This window comes from Molothrus ater, chromosome 1 (genome assembly GCF_012460135.2).
Source record: "Molothrus ater isolate BHLD 08-10-18 breed brown headed cowbird chromosome 1, BPBGC_Mater_1.1, whole genome shotgun sequence".
NCBI lineage: Eukaryota > Metazoa > Chordata > Aves > Passeriformes > Icteridae > Molothrus > Molothrus ater.
This window is the reverse complement of record NC_050478.2, coordinates 133,539,478-133,558,721: the sequence shown is the minus strand read 5'-3', so window position 1 is coordinate 133,558,721 and position 19,244 is coordinate 133,539,478. Positions and strand designations below refer to the sequence as shown.

General features: G+C 37.0%; 2 protein-coding genes across 2 annotated transcripts in view; one reads left to right on the top strand and one right to left on the bottom strand.

Moving 5' to 3' along the window:
* The window catches only part of NECAB1 (N-terminal EF-hand calcium binding protein 1), a 49,867-nt gene extending 42,225 nt beyond the window's left edge, over positions 1 to 7,642 (top strand). The window contains 4 exon segments of the mRNA XM_036379201.2: positions 1,071 to 1,179; positions 3,181 to 3,258; positions 4,282 to 4,373; positions 7,279 to 7,642. Of these exon segments, the coding sequence (XP_036235094.1) occupies positions 1,071 to 1,179; positions 3,181 to 3,258; positions 4,282 to 4,373; positions 7,279 to 7,304 (305 nt within the window). The 3' untranslated portion in view covers positions 7,305 to 7,642.
* Positions 7,643 to 11,043: 3,401 nt separating this feature from the next.
* On the bottom strand, positions 11,044 to 19,017 carry C1H8orf88 (chromosome 1 C8orf88 homolog). The gene is made up of 5 exons (XM_036379202.2): positions 18,930 to 19,017; positions 18,035 to 18,111; positions 16,592 to 16,676; positions 13,017 to 13,123; positions 11,044 to 11,367 (listed from the first exon to the last, which is right to left on the bottom strand). Exons 1-5 carry the CDS (start codon positions 19,015 to 19,017, stop codon positions 11,329 to 11,331), a joined length of 396 nt encoding a protein of 131 aa, XP_036235095.1. The 3' UTR covers positions 11,044 to 11,328.
* Between the last annotated feature and the right edge of the window lie 227 nt (positions 19,018 to 19,244).

The following is a 19,244-nucleotide window of genomic DNA, read 5'->3' as shown; positions in this document are numbered from 1 at the left end:
ATACAGCCTCCCTCCCTCCCAAAACTGCTATAGGAAATCTTATGAGGTAAAATGGAAGAGTATCTCGTGCTCATTACAATCTACAAAATCAAAATTGTGACCAGAAATAAACTTACTGTTAAACAAGTTTAGGTCCCAAGATTGATAAACTAGCATTCCTAAATTCATAAACCTAACTTTCATTCATTTGAACCTACGAAAATGCAAATCAAATATACATGAAAAAATCATTTAATCACAGGAGTTGATTAGATTTTTTTTTAAATGAGATTATGCAGTATTGTTACACAGACTGCTAATAATCCATAATTTAACAGTATTCATAATCAAGGCAGAAGCAAGTCAAAAACCTGCATGAGAAATTAGGTTGTACTCATTAAGAAGCACATAGTGTTGCTTTAAATGTTCCATTAGTAAAGTTGACAAGCTTCAATAGATTAATCAGTAAATAAACAACTTGAAAGAGCTAAATGATAATTATTTTAATTCAGGATAGATAGGATCTTCTGCACTGCTGAGTGTTTCCATAGTCCTGTTTAAAAAGACTGTTCATTTTCCTGCAGAGTTATGGAGGGAAGACCCCCTCTCTCTTAATCACTTAATGTGGGCTATCTTAGGCATCTCAGTCAGGTAAGGGGCAGGGCTCTAAAAGGTAAAAACTATGAAAGCACCTTAACAAAAACAACAATGCATCCAGTGCAGGTTGTGGGGATATTCTATTATCCCAAACCTCACGCCTGCTGGCATACAGATTCATCCAAGGAAACACACTGACTTTATTACTCAGCATCTCAAAGACCAACCTTTGCTTTGCCCTCTTCTGAGAAGACTCTCCTCCAGAGTTAGGACAACAGGCTGAAGTGGACACTCATGCCCAGAAACAAAAGCCATGCTTGAGCATTTCTGCTTCTCCACTCCAGATCACTAGAACAAGGACTGCAAACCTCAAGGGAACTTTTGTGGGTTTTCTTCTATGATTGTGATTTTATTGTTTCATTCTAGACTTTTCTGAGTTTAAAGTACAATTCAGAGGAAGCTGTGGCAGCAATATTGTCATGGTTTTGTATCAGCAGATAATGATCAGCACTAAATGTCTGTGAAAGAAGAAAAAGTGGAAGAATTCCATCTTGCCCTGAAGCAGTACCTGGAATCTGCTTCTGCTCAAGGTGGCTGCTTGCAGTAAGTACAGGGTTATTGTCCTTGGGCTGAAGGAAGAAATGTAGTCTTTTTTCTTTAGTAACTTGGATTATTCATGAAGAGAGAACCTATGACACCTTTCTTGGTGTGTCGTGTGTGTGTGTGTAAGACAAAGCTTCTTTAAAGACACCTAGAACTAGAAAGAGATGTGGGAATGTGCAGATTTTACGTACTATCACAAAATGACTGTACATCCCAAAGATGCTAAACTATCTTTTCAGGCTTGTTAGCTCTGCAGGTCATCAATTCATGACTTCTAGAAGCTTCTAGGCTGACATTCTTTATTGGAAAACTCATTTGCCATCCTTCATTTATGCTCACCTGGAAAAGGAGCAACTTATGAATTGTTTACCAGTTCTCTGCTTGGAAGCTTTCAGAATCTTCCCTTTAGGCTGTCACTGTAAAATTTTAATTCATAATAAATAATTGGAAAAATTAAAAAGCAAAATTTTCAATGAAAATGTGTTTCTGCTTTGCTCCTTTTAGAATTAATAAAACATTAGAGCTGGGATAAGAATAAATTTTAGTGGCTTACCAGTGTACTTAATATTGAATTTAACATAGCAGAGAGATCTACTATCATACATACTACAGACCATTATGAAAAAGATATTTTGGTAATGTGTACATGACGCAGAATCTTCCCATCTAATCAAGGGCTTCAAAGACTGCCTATCACAGCCCTAATTTATGAGTCTTGTTGCTATGAGATTATCACAATTAGGATTTTATCAGTAGTGTTCACATAGACCAGAAAAATTAAGCTGGAAGAGTGACCTTTCTGCAGTGGTTCACTTGTAAAGGCAGACTGATGAGGAAAATAAAATTCTCTTGTTGGCCAAGAGATGGAAAAAGCCCCCAATAAGAAGTCCTCCCAGCCTCCTCCCAGAAATGAACATCCAGCAAAACACTGTAGTGACTGCAGATTTGTTGGGGAAGAGAGGTGACATGACTTCAGAATGCAAGTTAGCGAATGGTGGCAGAAAGTTCCTTTCTTTCCCAAGTTTACAGGCATTTGTTAAGTCTGTAATGCCACCTAACGATGGGTTTTGCTGTAGCTATAATTGACAGTGACTTGTTTTTTCCAACAGCTTTTGATATTTTGGCCATTTTACCATGCACTTTCACATACAGCAGGAAAAAAACAATAAATCACAAAACATTGCTGACTACAATATGAAGCATAAGCTGAGACCAGTTTTCAAACACATCATTAGTGAAGTCAGCAATATCACACTTGGGCACATGGAAAAATCTGTATATATACTTTCTGTGCTATTTATCTAAATGCCAATTTGAGTACCCAAGTGAATAAATACCCTACACACTATAAATTATCCTTTAGGCTCAGGATAATAAGCAGGATGATGCTGTGTAGAGGATCAACAGATATTCTGTGGGTCACTTTCCACTCCTGAGAAACTGTTACTTGAATAACTTAGGAACAAGTAACTAGTAGGCAAAATATTAATTTAAAAGTGTATCTGCACCAGATGTCAGCCTATGTAGCTTTTTACTCTATAATACGTACATTATTTCATCTACTCCATTTGCTTTCAAAGCACCTAAATTCTATGACACATGGATGCATCTCTCATAGAAAAGGATAACTTCTACTTATTAGATGATCTTCCCTGAGCAGCTGTTTGATTAATTTTCTGTTTAGCATTTGTTTAGATAAATTACACTATTGGAGCAATATGAAAAATGTTTTTCATAAAATATTACATAATAAAAATAAATATACAAGGGTCTTTATTTTTAGAAGCTCAGATAATTTGAAGTATGTGGTCACTATGATCACTCATTTGTTAAGTTTATTAATTGGGTTTGTATTGCGTTTGGTTTTCTTGTTTTGTTCTGTGGGTTTTTTTTTCAAAAGTCACTGCATCTGTTCCTACTGATAAACAGTTAGGAATAAAATGTATATGTCCAATAATTTTGTTTTGTTTCATTAAATTAGTTTTATTGTGAAATTCTTAGTGTTTCCATACAGAAGATTCTGAGTAATTTCCACTTCATTGTTTACAAGTTCTGGGAAAACAGCAATGCCTGGAATAGGTAAGTGTCAGAGTGTCAGGACTGTGGTGGCTTTCTTTTTTTCTTTTTTTTTTTGGTAATGCATAAAGTTTTGAAGGTTAGAAATCAATTGTGTGGAAAGACTGAGTACAAATTACTTTAAATACTGCTAACTGATGTTTTGCTAAATACATCGCAATTAATACTTCAGAACAATACTTTGGTTGAAATAATTGAATATACTGAAACATAAATAAAAATGCCAGAAATACAATGGTGATTATTCAAAGCAGAAAGAGTCCAAAAGCAAGTACATAAAGATCACATTATAAAGATAACATCAGGTGGATGTTAGTTCATCAGAGACAGAAAACCAGGAAGACAGCAATAGCACCAGTTTCATGATAAGGAAGAAGAAACAAAAAGACACAATTATTGAAACAGAAGATGTGCCAGCCTGTAGCACACATCAGTAGTTATGGGGAACTCTCCCACACCTTCCCAATCTACATCACAGGACCCCATCCAACAGACTTCCAGAGTGTCTCTTTTGGGCCCAAAATAGAAATTATTAAACATCCTACCAGATGAATGCTAGCCTCTGGCAGGCAGATGACGAAGGAGTTGAGTAGAGACAAAAGGATTGTCCTTACCTACATTTAGTTACAGCACTCAACCCTATGATCCTAAATCTGTAGAGAGAGCTTGTTCATGGGGAGATGGAGAAGTGTCTTGCAGCTTTGTTGCTTTCCTGTCAAACAAAACCCCAGTTTTACTGGGTTTCCCATCACCAAGACTCAGGAACACTGGTAACACATGTCAACACTGTACTGGGTCACAACCAAGCGATGAGCATCAGACTGACAGCGAGCTGCACAGAGAAAACCTGGGTTTCATAGATCTGCAGGCACTTCATAGCTTATCTGGGCTCCTCTCCCACTATCACTGTAAGATTTTAAGCACAGAATCTCTATACAGCATTAACTGTGAAATTTCTTATGCTCATTTAAAAAATTAAGCCCCTTTAAAAAACATGTTACATTTTTATTTTTTACAATTATTTAGCCACCTTCAAATGAATTACAGCAAGACATTCCAGAGAAGTAATATGGATTTCTTGGAAACTCCAGAGCTCATCACAACAATGCTAGTCCCTGGTAAATATCAACTTTTCACTTCTTTTTTTTTTCTTCTTTTTTTTTTTTTTTTTTTTTTTTGGTTACATGTGAATGGTTCTATTAGTGTGTTCCATATGCAAGACCACTGCATAATATCACCCTTATTCAGATCTTCTTTGGTAAAGTATAGAGGAGAAAAGGACTACAAATATTTCTATTTTAACTACATAGACATAAAATGCATCAGCACGGAGAAGACCCAGCTTTATTTCACATAGTGTGAAGTAACACTGACATACTATTTAAGAAAATATTTAGAATAAACTTAAGAAAATATTTAGAATAAACAATACTATTTGTGAATGGTAAAATAGATCCCATTTAAGATTTTCAAGGAAAAAAAATGCTTTCTGATTAGGACTTCAATTTATTCCTACTTACATTAACTGAAGGGAGCCTTATTTACCAATAATTGATATTCACTAACCAACTTGTACATACTTCCTGCTATGTTAAAAAAAAAAAAAAAAACAGGCTGGTAAAGATTCCAAATTTTTATTCTTAATACAAACCAATGAGCATGTAACATCTTTCTCCTAGAAATAAGAGTTAAAAGACACAGTGCAGGTGCAGGATGAAGCAAAAAAAGAAAGCATCAGTCCCATATTTACAGAGAGAGGACAATAATTTTTTTTTATTTTAGAGAACACAATCTATTACAATGAAGCCCTAATTTTCTATGTGTCTGAGTACAGACTAAATTTAAAATAATAAAACCTCACTTAGTAGAAAAATAAATGTAGTCCTGTACCTGGGATTTGTCCTTAAAAGAAACCAGACAAGACATCTTCAGATCTCATGAGCCTGACATGGACAGAAAATTATATGCCAGGGACTCCTGCAGAATTTGGAGATTGAAGTTAATGAACCAAGTATCTCTGTAAATCTTGCATCTACTGGGATGTTGCTGGATTTAAGAGAAACTTGATTTGGAAACAGTGGAGCCTTTTTCAAAAATTCTTTCTGTCCAAGAGACTGCACATGATCCAGCAGTGTTCCAGGGTAGTTTACACATGGGTAAAGTGTAATTTACATAAAATAAAATCTAAACATAATTTTTAAGTGCCTAAATATGGAAGTGTTTGAAATTGGATTCCAAGTACTCATTAAAGCATTTGCTCTGCCTGCTAAGAAGGATTTCAGTCTGCAGCACTCTGTCCTGGCAGACAGTTACCATAGAAACAGCATTTCTCACTGTGCACTCCTTGCTGGGGCGGGGGGGCAGTGGGAATTGATGCATTCACAGTTCTTTGTACAATATTATACATTACCTGTAATTTAGAAATCTGTGCAATGATTTGAACTCTGTTTCCTGGAAAGAGCTGCCCACAACTGATCTACACAAACCGTATTTGTGTTTGAAAGACAGAAAATGATCTTGAAGTAAAAAATGATGGCTGCAATTCCACCAGTACACTTTACAAAAGAATTTTAGACATATTTTATCACATAAAGTGATATCGCTGTAAAATCAGAAGGAAAAAAACCCTAAACCTGTCTGCAGTTAGAACACAGATAGGCTCTATTCTAAAAACAAATTTACCCTAGCTGAGAAACTTCCAAACTTCTTTTACACATCTGGGTAGATAAGAAATGAATCAATTGCAAATTGTAATCTGAATCTGATTCATTCGAAGTTTACAACCTTTAAGTCTTTACCAATTAACTAAAATTAGTAAGGATGCACTTCTGTGGCCAAGAATGATTCAGGAAGACAAGTTTTCAAGACCGTTTGATTCAGTATTATCCCAAAGATAATAATTTACCCTCAGTTAAGAGGAACCACAAGCTATTATAACCACTCATACACCTGTTAACTCACCCAGTTGTTTCAGCCAATCTACCAGGGTGGCATGAATCATTCAGTTCACATTCAGTGAATGTCTCATTTTTATACAAGATCATCTGGACTTAAGGACTCTAGAGAACATTTGGGTGAAGAAAACAAGATAAAGGGAAACTACTGAACACTTATAACACTATAACCCATGAAATAAATTGGTAAATTGGCATTTTTGGGGGTTGAAACATCCACTGATGTTTCAAAGACTACTAGGCTCATAGCCTGAATTCAGGTAGGACTCGAGTATTTTCTCATCATGTTTCTTCATGAATAACAATTTTCATTAAAATACCATTAATGGAAACATTTATGGATACATACATAAGAAATAAGTTCTGTTAATGAATTTGTGTAGTGTGACACCTACGTAGCCTAGTACACTCCTTGGCATCTCAGATACAGTCCCAATTTCTTTCCTTCCTTCCCATCTCTCTCCATAAATCTTGTGGCTCCTTTCTGCATAAGGTTCCATTTCAAAAGGCCAAAGGCTAGAGATTGTGGGGAAGAAATACAAATTGGTTTCACCCCAGCACTGCCTATAATATGGTGATTACAGAATTTTTTATGGGAATGACATTTTGCAAGTCCATCAATTTTGAGGACAAAAAGTTACTAATTCCTAGAGTTGTATAAAAAACCCATAGATTTGAATAATGTCACTAGAAGACCAAGTCATTAAAGCTAACACAGCCACCCAGGGAACACAGTGCTTGGGTTAAAAACTGACACACACAGCAGCACAGGACTGAGGATTTATTTGGTTTGCTCTCAGGGCGCTTCATTCTATGCAGCTGCACCTATGACACAATAATGTTTCTTTGGATGTTATCAAAAAAGGGATATAATTATTGTGATAAAGCCACCTTCCCACCACTCAGCTCTCCCAGTATTCTGAGTATTTTTTGTCACCAGTATTAGCTGCATATATAAACAAACATTTAATTATATATATTATAGGTATTTTATTTAGAATTTTTACCAGAGGTGAAAAAAAGAAATGCAATTTATGCTAAAAAGTAAATAAACTCTGCTCTCTTTCAGCATTGTGGTGGGTTCTCAATAACTAGAAGCTGGGGTTCCAAGTAATGTTAATGTTGTATTGTCTTTCATTACACTAACATTCATATTGCAGTGTACAGGTGAAATTATGATGTGATAAAGTTTGTTATTATGGATGGGATCTTTCCCACTTTATCCATTCTAAGATCTGGAAAACTGTGCATTTATTACCTTTTCTTCTTATGACTAGTTCAGTGAAATGATGCATTCTAAAAACTGAAATAAGACAACTATGATGAATTATTTCTGTGACAGTCCAAACTGTCACAGAAAAGTGCGTCTTGAATGTATGACTAAATAGTTGTGAAAAGTTTTATTACTGCATTAGTAAACAACCATTACTTAATGCTGCTGTGGTCTCCTTTTACAAAAGAAAGAAGTATGAACCTGAACACACATGTTCATACATGTCTGCAGAGAAGCTGTAAATCATTAGTGAAAAGAATAAACATAGGGAAAACTCTTTGTGCTAATACAGAACTTCCCCAGGATATTTTCTGCTCATGACAAGACAAGGCAGCACTACCTTCTCGTAACAGACTCACCCCTTACCCTCCCAAGAGGAAACATATCTGCCTGTCTCTCGTCACTGGAGATCCCCAGACTGAACACTGCACAAGCTCTATGTCCTGATCACTCAGAAAATATTTTCTTTAGATCTCTGGCAGATCACTACAAAATCATTAGAGAAACTGCAGTTACAACATAAATAGCCATAAACCTTGTTTGGAAGTTGGTTCTAGCAGGGGGCAGGGCTGCTGTATACCCTTGACCATCTCCATGGGGAAGATCACCCTCTTCAACCAGGGTGCAGCTTTGGTAAGGAGGCACATGGAGCACTGAGGGGGAAGTGGACACCCACCAGGCCAGCTGGGTCAGCTCAATCAACCTGGTCATCAGTGGGTGACAGGAGTGGAGCCAGACTGCCCTCACATCCAGGGGTCTGGGTCCTGGTTGATTGAATATCAGCCAGCAGTGCCCTGGCAGCCAGGAGGGCCAACCCTGTCCTGGGGCGCATCAGGCACAGCATCACCAGCAGGGCAAGGGAGGGGATTGTCTTGCTCTGCTCTGAGCTGGGGCAGCCTCACCTCGAGTGCTGGGAGCAGTTTTGGGCACAAAATATAAAAGAGATATAAAGGTTTTTAAGAGTGTCCAAAGGAGGGTCATGAGGATCATGAGGGGCCTACAGATGTAGCCATACAAGGAGTGGCTGAGGTCACTTGGTCCAGCCTGGAGGAGACTGAGGGGAGACCTCATTGCAGTCTGCAGCTTCCTCATGAGGAGAAGCAGGCACTGATCCCTTCTCTCTGGACAGGACCCAAGGTAACAAACAGCATCAAGTTGCATGAGGGGAGACTGAGGTTAGGCAATAAGAAAAGGTTCTTTACCCAGAGGGTGGAGGAACACTGGAACAGGGCAGTGGTCACAGCACCAAGCCTGACAAGAGTTCAAGCAGCATTTGGACAATGCTCACGGCACATGGTTTGAGTCTAAGTGTATCCTGTCCAGGGCCAGGAGCTGGACTCAATGATCCTTTTGAGTCCCTTCTAGCTGAGGATATTCTGTGATGCTCTAAGACCTGGAAGTAGCAATACTTGATTCCCTTGTCTCCTGCATCTGAGGTGTGCCCTCCAGCCCAAGAATGGGCAAGCAACCACTGTAACCTCACACTCCACAGCAGGTTAACAAGCTCTACATGCTACATGACCACTGTCTCCATCCATTTAGCAGTCTAAGCTTACAAACAGTACCCAAAAAGAAACTTAAATGCCATGTTCAATAAAATACCGTCTTGTTTAGTTTTATTTTTTCTCAACAAAAAAAGTTACCATACATAATTGAAAAGGGGGAATTCCAACTACAAAGTCCTTATTGCAGTAAGGCCCTGTATTCCAGAAATCACAAGGTCTAAGCTCAATAGGTTCCTTTTTTATCTGTAAAGTTCTGAGGCAAGTTATTTGCCTAAACAAAGGCAAATGTAGTGCACGTGAGTTACTGTAGAGGACACCAACTGTTCTCCAGCTCCCAGCTGAGGATGACACGTGTTACCTGTAGTTTGTCTGTCATTCATGCCAGGCCCATGCAGCATGTGGGCTGGAATTCCAGGTGAGTCTCAGATGACACCAGATGCCTACCTTTAAGCAACTGAATCAAGCCCTTTGCCAATGAAGTTCATGAGGCCTTGGTTATCCACACAAATATGGATGTCAGAGAGGGATACATGCACATCTGAATTTATGTGCCCACAGTACAGAAAAATTTCACCTTTATCTCTCTCACAGTATCTAAGTGGAAGTGAATGCTTTTAACACCAAAGTCCAAGGCTTTCCTGTATTGACATGATCCAGATCCTACAGATCTGTCCATTTGTAAAAGGGCACTGAAATTACCCTCACAAATGACATCAGTATAAGTTTAAAGGTTTCTTGTCTTAATCAAAGTAAATCTACACATACTTCTGAACAACTGGCTGCTATTTTTACTATGCCAAGATGTTAAGCTACTGTACAGCATGGGGTTTTTTTGTCACTACTGACCTACCAACAAAGGAAATAGCGACATGTGACACAGAATCAGGGAAAAACCCTAAAAATTACATACTACACTAAGGTTTGTGACATTTTTTCTTTTCACTGGGAAAATGTATTAAAATCATTCTTACAATCACCCGCTTTAGAACTTCATGTCAATTAGGTGCTGGAAGGGTGAAAAAAGTTGTAGCAGGTCCTATATCCTTATAAGAGTTACTCACCTTTGTATATATACTAGTAAAAAACCACTTTGATGAATCATACACAAGAAGAATTTTGAGAAGTTTCACTTAGGAGTTTTGAGAGCTACACACAGAAACTGTCGGAAAATATTCCCCAACATATTGGGAAAACAGATCCATATGACTCACTCTAAGAAACTCCCAGTGATTAAAAACTAACCAACAAAAAGATTTATTTGCATCATTCAGGAAAAGAAATCCTGTGCCGATCCAGTGCAACTTGACAGGTTTTTGCATTACTGCAATAGCCATTTAACACATCCTCCTTTAGCTTTCGTTATCATTTGTGACAGAGGGTAAAAAATTGCCTGCAGTACCCAAATGATATTATTATGGGTCTAAATAGACATTTATAAGTTAATTATATTCATACAAAATATTTATTATTGATGCCTGTCAACTGATGGATGCTTCCAGGAAGTACCTGAACTACTGCTTTCCACTTCAGTATTGGATACCAGACTCATTGAAGGAAAAAAGAGAGAATTAACTCTACATTGCTACATCCATTTACCCATATAAGACATAGGATTAAAATCTGTCTTGTTCCTCAGTTTTTCCTATTACTTTCACTTTTCAAAGTCAAGAACACTGGACAATTATTTACAAAGAACTTTAAGGAATACAATGCATATGCAGGTCTCCTGTTCTGATGCAGGATGAGAAAATGTCCCTTGTTAGTGAAATTACTACTAATAAGAGACTTCATACCTTGAAAAAAGGTATGGGTATCCACAAGATATTAAAGAATATCTTGTGTCAAGATGAAGATTTCAAATTAAGAAGAAGCAAGTCAAGTTTTGTCAAAAAAAAAAAAAACCTTAAAAAATTCTCTCTACTACTAGAGGAGTAGATACCCTAAGACATCTGAGATTTGACACAGCCAGTAGTTGTTCCATCTTTACTTCTGAGGAAGGGAGTTAGGAGCAATCAAAAAGTCCAAGTGAAGTATTTATTCAGAATTTATGGTCAGGCAACATATCTGGCTACATAACACAAACAATTCAATGACAAAATTCTGCCACACCAATATGCAAAATTATTTATTTTCACTTTAATCATATTGCCATTTCAGGCATTACAAATTAAAGGTTTGTCTCTTAAAGCATTCAGGCAATTACAGGAAGAAACAGGCATTTTCATAGGTTTCACAGGGTCGTACTTCCATCTGCAGGCACCCAAGTACCTTCAAAAATCTTGAAGACCTACATCAAATGTAGCTCCCTCAGTGACAGACTTTGGATCTTCCAAACAACATGTCACTTCTTGCAGATGTCAATGAAAGGTTTGTTCTTTACCTGTGAGACAAACCAACCCTCAAATTACTTCCATTATAACAGATCACTTAAAGTTTTCATTTCAGTCTGCTTGTAACTCTTCTTTACTCCACATACATTTCACAATTTGGAATTTTTTTTATTATAGCAAACAGTTCTATTTTCATTAATCATAGAGATTTCATCTAAAAGTTTCCTATTGGGTGTCAAGCACTAACAGTACTAATATCTGTTTGAATGCTGAGCTATGTATTGGTAGCCCAGATCCCCACATCTGAAAAAAACCCCAGTGTCCTTTGGGACAAATGCAGTCCACAGTCCACCAACTGTATCTTCCTTCTACAAGTCATTCTAGGAAGTTTTCTTCATCTGACAATACAACTTTTACTCATAAATGGGCACACACTTCAGCAGTGGCTTCAAAAATTCAGAACTAGTAAAGTCTTAGAGGCATGAACTGTCTGAATACTCAGTTCAGCAGCAAACTGTTGAAAACCACCTGCTCCAAAATACAAGCTCACTGACACTGTAGGATTGTCTGTCATTAGAAATTTATTTGCAGGCCACCTTCTGCCACTTTTAAGCATCAATTATTTGATTTACACATGCACCTAATCAATTCCTCTGGTTTCTGTGCAGAAAAACAGATGACATGATCAACCAATAGCCTGGAATTTTGGCTGAACTAGGTGATCTCACTGATTTCTGTATAGGGACCCTCCTTTTTCCTAGGAATGTAAACATCTGAAAGCACACAGAGTATCAAAATTTGCCACTCTTAGAAACCCAGGTGGTGGGAGAGGGGGGAAAGTTAGGGAATTAAAGAGCTGAGACTTCTGAATCTGAAAGCAAATTTTCAAACAAACAAAGCTTTCACCTTGAGGGTAAATAGAAAGATATAAAAGTAAGATCAGGGAAAGGTGATTATGGTCATATATTAGTTAATTTTTGTTTTTTCAAAGGACAGAAATTTTTAAAGTTTAAAAATGCCTCCAAATGTGGCCAACAAACTAACCATGTGGACATACTTTTCCATAATAGGAATCCTATTTCTAGCAGAACTACATCCCAATGGTCTCAAAAGCAGCCTAGTTATGTAGCCTAATTTGATATGATGTTTACACAGATTTTCCCACACTTGGGGTCCAGAATGTAATCCAGTAGATGGTTTCTCCTAGCATATGAAGTTTTTGAGGATTATTTCATCACAAACATTAAGATAGCACACATGGATATCCTTCACATTCATTTCTATTAATTTCTCCCCAAAACCAAAGACCAAAGATAATGATAATACAAACTGCAATGAGCTCATTAATGGTTTTGTGATGGATGCTGATGCATGAACAACTCAAACAGTGGATTAAGATTTTTACCAAGCTGGAAATTTATCAAGATTGTTCTCTTCTATTTTGAAAACATGGAAACATACCTGATTTTTTCCTGAAAACAAATTTAAAACTCTTTCCCTTTATAGGGTAATACCCAGGGTGAGATGTCAAATATCAACTGCAGAAGTTACATACAAAAGTTGTGTTGAATTGCTCAATCTGTCCTTGAAAGGTTTTGCCAATTTGACAGGCCATTTTGAAGGTGTTTCCTGTCAAATGGTTTATCAAAACTTCCATGATGATTTTATAACTTCATTTACCACAAAAGAATGCACTTACTGGCTTTTCAAGTACAATTGGATGATCAGGAAGAAACTCTGGTTTCTTCTGAGAGAGAGAAACATTTGAAAGCTTCAGAAGGAAATCTCTGCTGTATTGGATCCTTTCTGTGAATATACAAAATCACTAAGTTTAACATTCTTGTTTAAGGAATTAAGATTGGAAATTCAGAAAAATTATTTTGTAACTTATATAATAGTAGAAATGCTACACGTGGAATATAAAGATCAGTTTTAAAAACAGAAGTAATTTAGGTCATATCTTGCATCAGGAAATTCTGAAGTAAATAGAGCATTTCACTTTACCTGCATCAAACTGACACAGTAAATCAACACAAAAGAAGAAAAAAGGTGATTCCAACCTTACAACAGACTCCCTGTATCTTGTTCCAGTTAGCAGAAACACCATAAACTGGTCTTGAAACCCGCAAGAAAATCTGTTTATAACTCACTCCAAAGTGGCACGTATTTCTAAGTGACAGATAACAAAAACGGGGTGTCTCTTTTCTTGGAGCTAATAAGTTAAATGTCTTTCAACACCTAAAAGTAATGAAAAGATCTGCTGCACGTAAAATAGCAAACAGAATAATAGCAGTGAAATACTTGAGGGATTATGTTGGATCAACAAGTGTCAGAGCCTTTGCTCAGAACATGTAGGTTTCTCATTTTATAGCACTACTAGAGTTTATAGCACTACGTCTACTATGGCATAGCTTTGGATACAATATATCTAGCAATGTCTGTATTTAAGCTGATATTCTCAAACAAGAGCAGAAACAAGAGGAAAGGAATTAGGCAAACAAAGAACAAACCTTATCTCTGGTCCTTGATGACAAAGAAGCATATTGCTTTAGAAATAATGGGCTTCCTGCAAGATTGTTACACTGTCACCTGATGACCAACAGTTTTTCCTTCTCAGACTGAGGGATGTTGAAAAGAGAGAAGCTGATATCAACGATGACACAAATCTTTTCCTGCCTTTGAACACAAATGATGCAGTAACTGGTGAACCTAAGGGAGGGCATGTGGGTAACTTTGAAAAACAAACAGTTTAAAGAATATGAGCATACTTGAAAACTTCTGTCTTCTTTTTACCTCCCTTTGATTAAAAATCTATGAAGATGATGACTTCTGTAAGGCCTTTAACACAATCCCCCACAACATCCTTCTCTCTAAATTGGAAAGATGTGGATTAGATTGGGGGACTGTTCACTGGAGGAGGAACTGGTTGGACAGCTGCATCTGATCTCATGTTGGAACAAGTGGAGTGGAGAGTCCCTAAGCTGACCACAGGGTTGGAACACCTCTCCTATGAAGACAGGCTTGGGTAGTTGGAGATGTTCAGCCTGGAGAAGTCTCTTGGGATACTTTGGGACAGCCTTCCAGTACCTAATGGGGGCCTACAAGAAGGCTACAGAGGGACTTTTCAGAGCATGTAGTGATAGGAAAAGGGGGAATGGCCTTAAGCTGAGGGACAGTAGGTTTAGGTTAGATAGGAGAACAAAATTCTTTACTGTAAGGATGGTGAGCCAATGGAAAAGGCTGCACAGAGAAGTTATGGATACCCCATCCCTGGGAGTGTTCATCATCATGCTGGGTGGGGCTTTGAGTAACATGGTCTCCTGGCAGGTGCCCCCACTCATAGCAGGGGGTTAGAACTTGATGACTTTTTAGTCCCCTACAACCCGCACCATCCTATGATCCAAAGAGTAGTGGGCATGTCTGGATGTAGATCAGTGAGTGATGAATGGTATCCCTCAGGGTTCCATATTTGGACCAATTCTTTTGAGTATCTTCAGCAATGACAGACAGTGGGATCAATGGCACCCTCAGCAAATTTGCAGGTAACACCAAACTGAGTGGTGCAGTTGGCACACCTGAAGGAAGGATACCATCCAGAGAGACCTGGAAAAGCTCAAGAAGCAGGCCCATGAAAACCCCATGCTGCACTTAAGAACTGCTGAGACAGATGATTGAAAGCACAGTACCACTGAAGAGATATTAAATAGAAATTATTATCTGGAACTTAAAGTACATCTGAACATAAACAGAGCTCTAGAAGAAATTTTACTGTGCAAGTAAAAAAAATGAAGAAAACAAAAGACTTATTTGTAAGAAGTAGCTGAATAGTAGACCTCTAAAGTTGTGTAACTCAGAAGGAAAAGATTACAACTATCAGCAAACAAAAGCCCTTTGAAAACAAGTGTGAGAAAAAGTTTGACAATGGGGAGAATTGTGGAGCAGACTCAGAGAGGCATCACAGAGCAAGTAACCACTGAAAACGATCCAAAGGGTTGGATTATACAAGAGATCAGGATCTGATGAGAAGCTGTTTAAGATCTTGTAGAACAAAACAATCTCTACTCACCACAAGCAGAATCGATGATAAAGGATCAGAAAGAAATCACTACAGAACTTGACAAGTCTGTCATCTAACCAGAAACCAAAAACCAGGGCTCTCTTCTATTTATCAAGATCAAAAATAGAAGAAATGAACCTGAGCTTTATAAAGATACATGGAAGACTTATTTTCAAGTCAGTAACACACAACAGAACCAAACTAATGCTCAAGAACCTGAGAGATGGTAACCTCAGACTGACAAAAATATGAAAGCCTCATTAAAACCCAATAGAATTCTTTCAAATTTTGAGTACAAATAGCAAAAGAACAAACTACATCTTCAGAGATTACTTAAGGACTGGAAAATACAGATGGATGCCTGATTACAGGCAGACATAGACAAATTAAATTGTCTCAAAGAACTGGTGACCTAACCTGGGTCACTGATGCAGTTTCTGTAACATGTTTAGAAATGAAGAATTAGGTAGGAATCAGGGCAGGGAAGTACTGTGAGAAAGCATTTGAAATCTGAGATTATCCCTTAATAAAAAAAAAAAGGAGCAAAAATTTGACTTGGTTAAACACCATTTCTCTGTGAGTACAGTGGCAGGCAGTACAGAGAGAAAAGCATAAGGAGCAAAGTTTAAGGACAGTACTGACACAGAAACAAATAGACCAGGATTAATCATAAAAAAATTAATTCATATCTAACCACCCAAACGCTATTATTTCAGAACCACCGTAATAAGAGCAGGACAAGGAAGCCAAAATGCTGAGTTCTCAACTTGTTTACATTCAGTAGTCTGTGTGCCACAACTGAGCCCTGCAGCAGGCTAAAGGATGCAACTCAAATCTTTACTTCTACACACACAAGCAATCTATATAAACTCAAGATTTAGTGTGAAGAATTTTTTTATGTTTGGGGTCTGTTTTTACAGGGGGTTGGCTGCAGTTTTTTGTTTGTTTGTTTTGTTGGGTTTGTTTGGGTTTTTTTAAGAGTTGTATCCCTATATGCAAGCAGCTCTACCAGGGAAGTTCTTTACCTCACTTATGGTGAATTTTTATACTTTCTCTAGAGTGCTATGTGAAAAGCAGAAAAGTTTCACTCTGCTCTCCAAACTATCAATGCACTGGCTGATCAGAAAAAATAAAGTACAGCCCATATCACTTCAAAGTTCAGTTGGCCTTTTTCCAGAAAATAAAATCCTGACACAGCTCCACATGCAGTATTTTACCTTTTTTTTCTCCTGATTCATGTTGCTTTGGTTGACAGAGCATCATAGTTTGAGTTAAGATCTTCACTTCAGTCATTTCAGATGACTAAGATAGGAAGGAAAGTTATGAAGCTTATTTCCTTTAAGCATATTAAAACAAGGATACATGTTTCTTAGGTAAAAGTAACAGTTGTAGTACAGTTTAATTTGAACCTGTAGAATGTTACTTTTGATTACATACAATAAAGGAATAAGACAATACAGATGAACATATTTGAGAGATATTTTTATACAGAACTTTACAGTTCAATTGTTAGTCTTTAAAAAGAACACAATTAACCCTTCCTTTTCTATCATCCCACCTAGAATGCAGCCACAAGCTGCTACATTTGGGAATAATAACAGCAGGAAGAACTTTTCTTAAAGACCAAAGGATGGACTTGGATTCTTTCATTTAGCAGAAAGGAGATGGTCAAAAGTATTATTGAAAAGTCTTATCCATATGCTACATTAAAGAAAAAGTTAAAAAAATATATAAAAAATACAGCTATACCTATATCAAACAAAGGCAAAGTGCAGCTACATGTAGCTAAATACTGATGAAACTGAATATTACAGCACTGATGACCAAAGGCTTATTTAAAAGGGAGTAGTTTGTTCTCTTCAGTAATTACTGCTCAAGAGACAAGGCTAAGTGTTAATTTCCCTGTGTTGGATCAAAGATAGGCTCCCAAGACCTTGATTTTTAAAAAAAAAATAAAAGTCAAAAGCAGCTTGCACAAGCTTAACAAAATAAAGAACACCTACTGGATTACTAAAACTCTTCTAAAATAATAAAAAAATAAAGTAAAAACTAAGGAACAGGTATTTGTTCTCACAAAAACCCCCATCTATCAACACTCTGAAAAAAACATTCAAATCAGAATCTTTAGAAAGTCAAATTCAGGCTATGAAACATGAAGCATTCCATTTGGAAGACTTCAAACTTCATTTTCCAGCAAACAGCTATAACCAATTTCAAGTCCGAAAAACATATCTGTACCATGTCCAAAGTCAAGCACTTCTAGCAATAAAGTTTTATGATGTTTGCTGTCTCAAATGAATTTGTACACATGCTAACAACAAAAAAAATTCTAATTTTATTATTTATACATAAGTGAAGACAGAATACATGTACTCTACATTTCAAAGAGCTGACTTAAATTCAATAAAGACTAAAGAAATGCCACACAGATTTTTGTAAGAACCTTAAATTCCTAAGCTGCATTTTTCAGCTATTAGTGCATGCAAATACCAGGGAAAGGCATTCCTGAAACTCGTAATTCTTTTCAACAGTTCTGACACTGGTGGTTTAAAACATTCAGAGTCAAGGACACTCCAAGCTGGAAACAGTTTTCATTTGGTTACATAATAGATCAGCTGACCTCCAATTTATAAATAATTATATATTTCCTCAATACTCACCCAGTTAACCTTACTCTGCAAACATACTTCAGTGCTGCTGGGTAATTCAGTTCGAATGTTTAACGCAATGGGTGATGCTGGTGAGCATAAAACATTAAGAAAAAATAATTTCAATAGACACCACAGTATTATTTTGTGATACTTGCCCCAAGAACACTCCTTGCTGCACAGAGATTATACAGGCATTTATTCACAACTTAGAAGCTCCACATGACCACAGGACCCCTCTTCCGTTTCTTCCATAAATTTCATACAAAGTAAAAATTTATGATGTCACTTAGCTGCAGTCCACATCAGCACAGCTGATGACTTTCTGGCCACCAAAACTTTCTAACTTAACAATAACAACTGTAGTACTGCAATAGCTAGGCTTGAATCTATAGAAATTTAAAATTTAAACCAAAATATTCACACTTGACATAAATACTGCATGATTTTTTTCTGGAAGTTTTTTGGGTTTTTTGTTTTGAAATTGTATGAAAGCTAGATAAGAACAATGCAGTGCAGTATACTGTACCTGAGGCATCAGTACTTGCAATAAAACCCAAATAATCTGTTAAATTACTTGTATTTTATGTTCAATAGTAGGATCAGCCACCCCAAGAAATCCAAATTTAACAGAGAAGCCTGATCCAGCTTTCTGAAGCTACATTTCAGATGCCAAACTAGAAGAGCAGTACCAAAGAGCTCTGCATAAATCTAATACAGTTTAAATTCAGATTTTATCACAGAAATGATGTGCTAAGATCAACACACAGCAAGCTATTTACTCACTGTAGTTTAATGAAGTAATTTAAAAACAAAACAAAACAAGACACCTTACACATCCTTGTTACTTCCCGAAACATAACCCAAACTTTGGTAAAGTGAACTGCACCTTAGCCAGGCTACTCACCTTGTTTAGAAGACAGTTGATGCACAGGTCGTGCTGGCTGAAGGGATTTACCAATAAACTTTTTTGCTTCTGTAACATTTTGAAACATCGCACTTCAAAAAAGCAGCTGAAATCATTAGCATTCAGTTTCACAAATGGATGTTAAACAAGAAGAGCAATCTACCTACTCCTTGTTAGTGGCACTTGACAAGGCAATATTATATCTGGGCAGGAAAAAGCAGAAAGGTCTGATGCATCAATTTTTTTAGATGATTGAACATCCTGGATAAAATTTGCATGAAAACAGAATCAGACACTTCTCTCATTTTTCCTTCC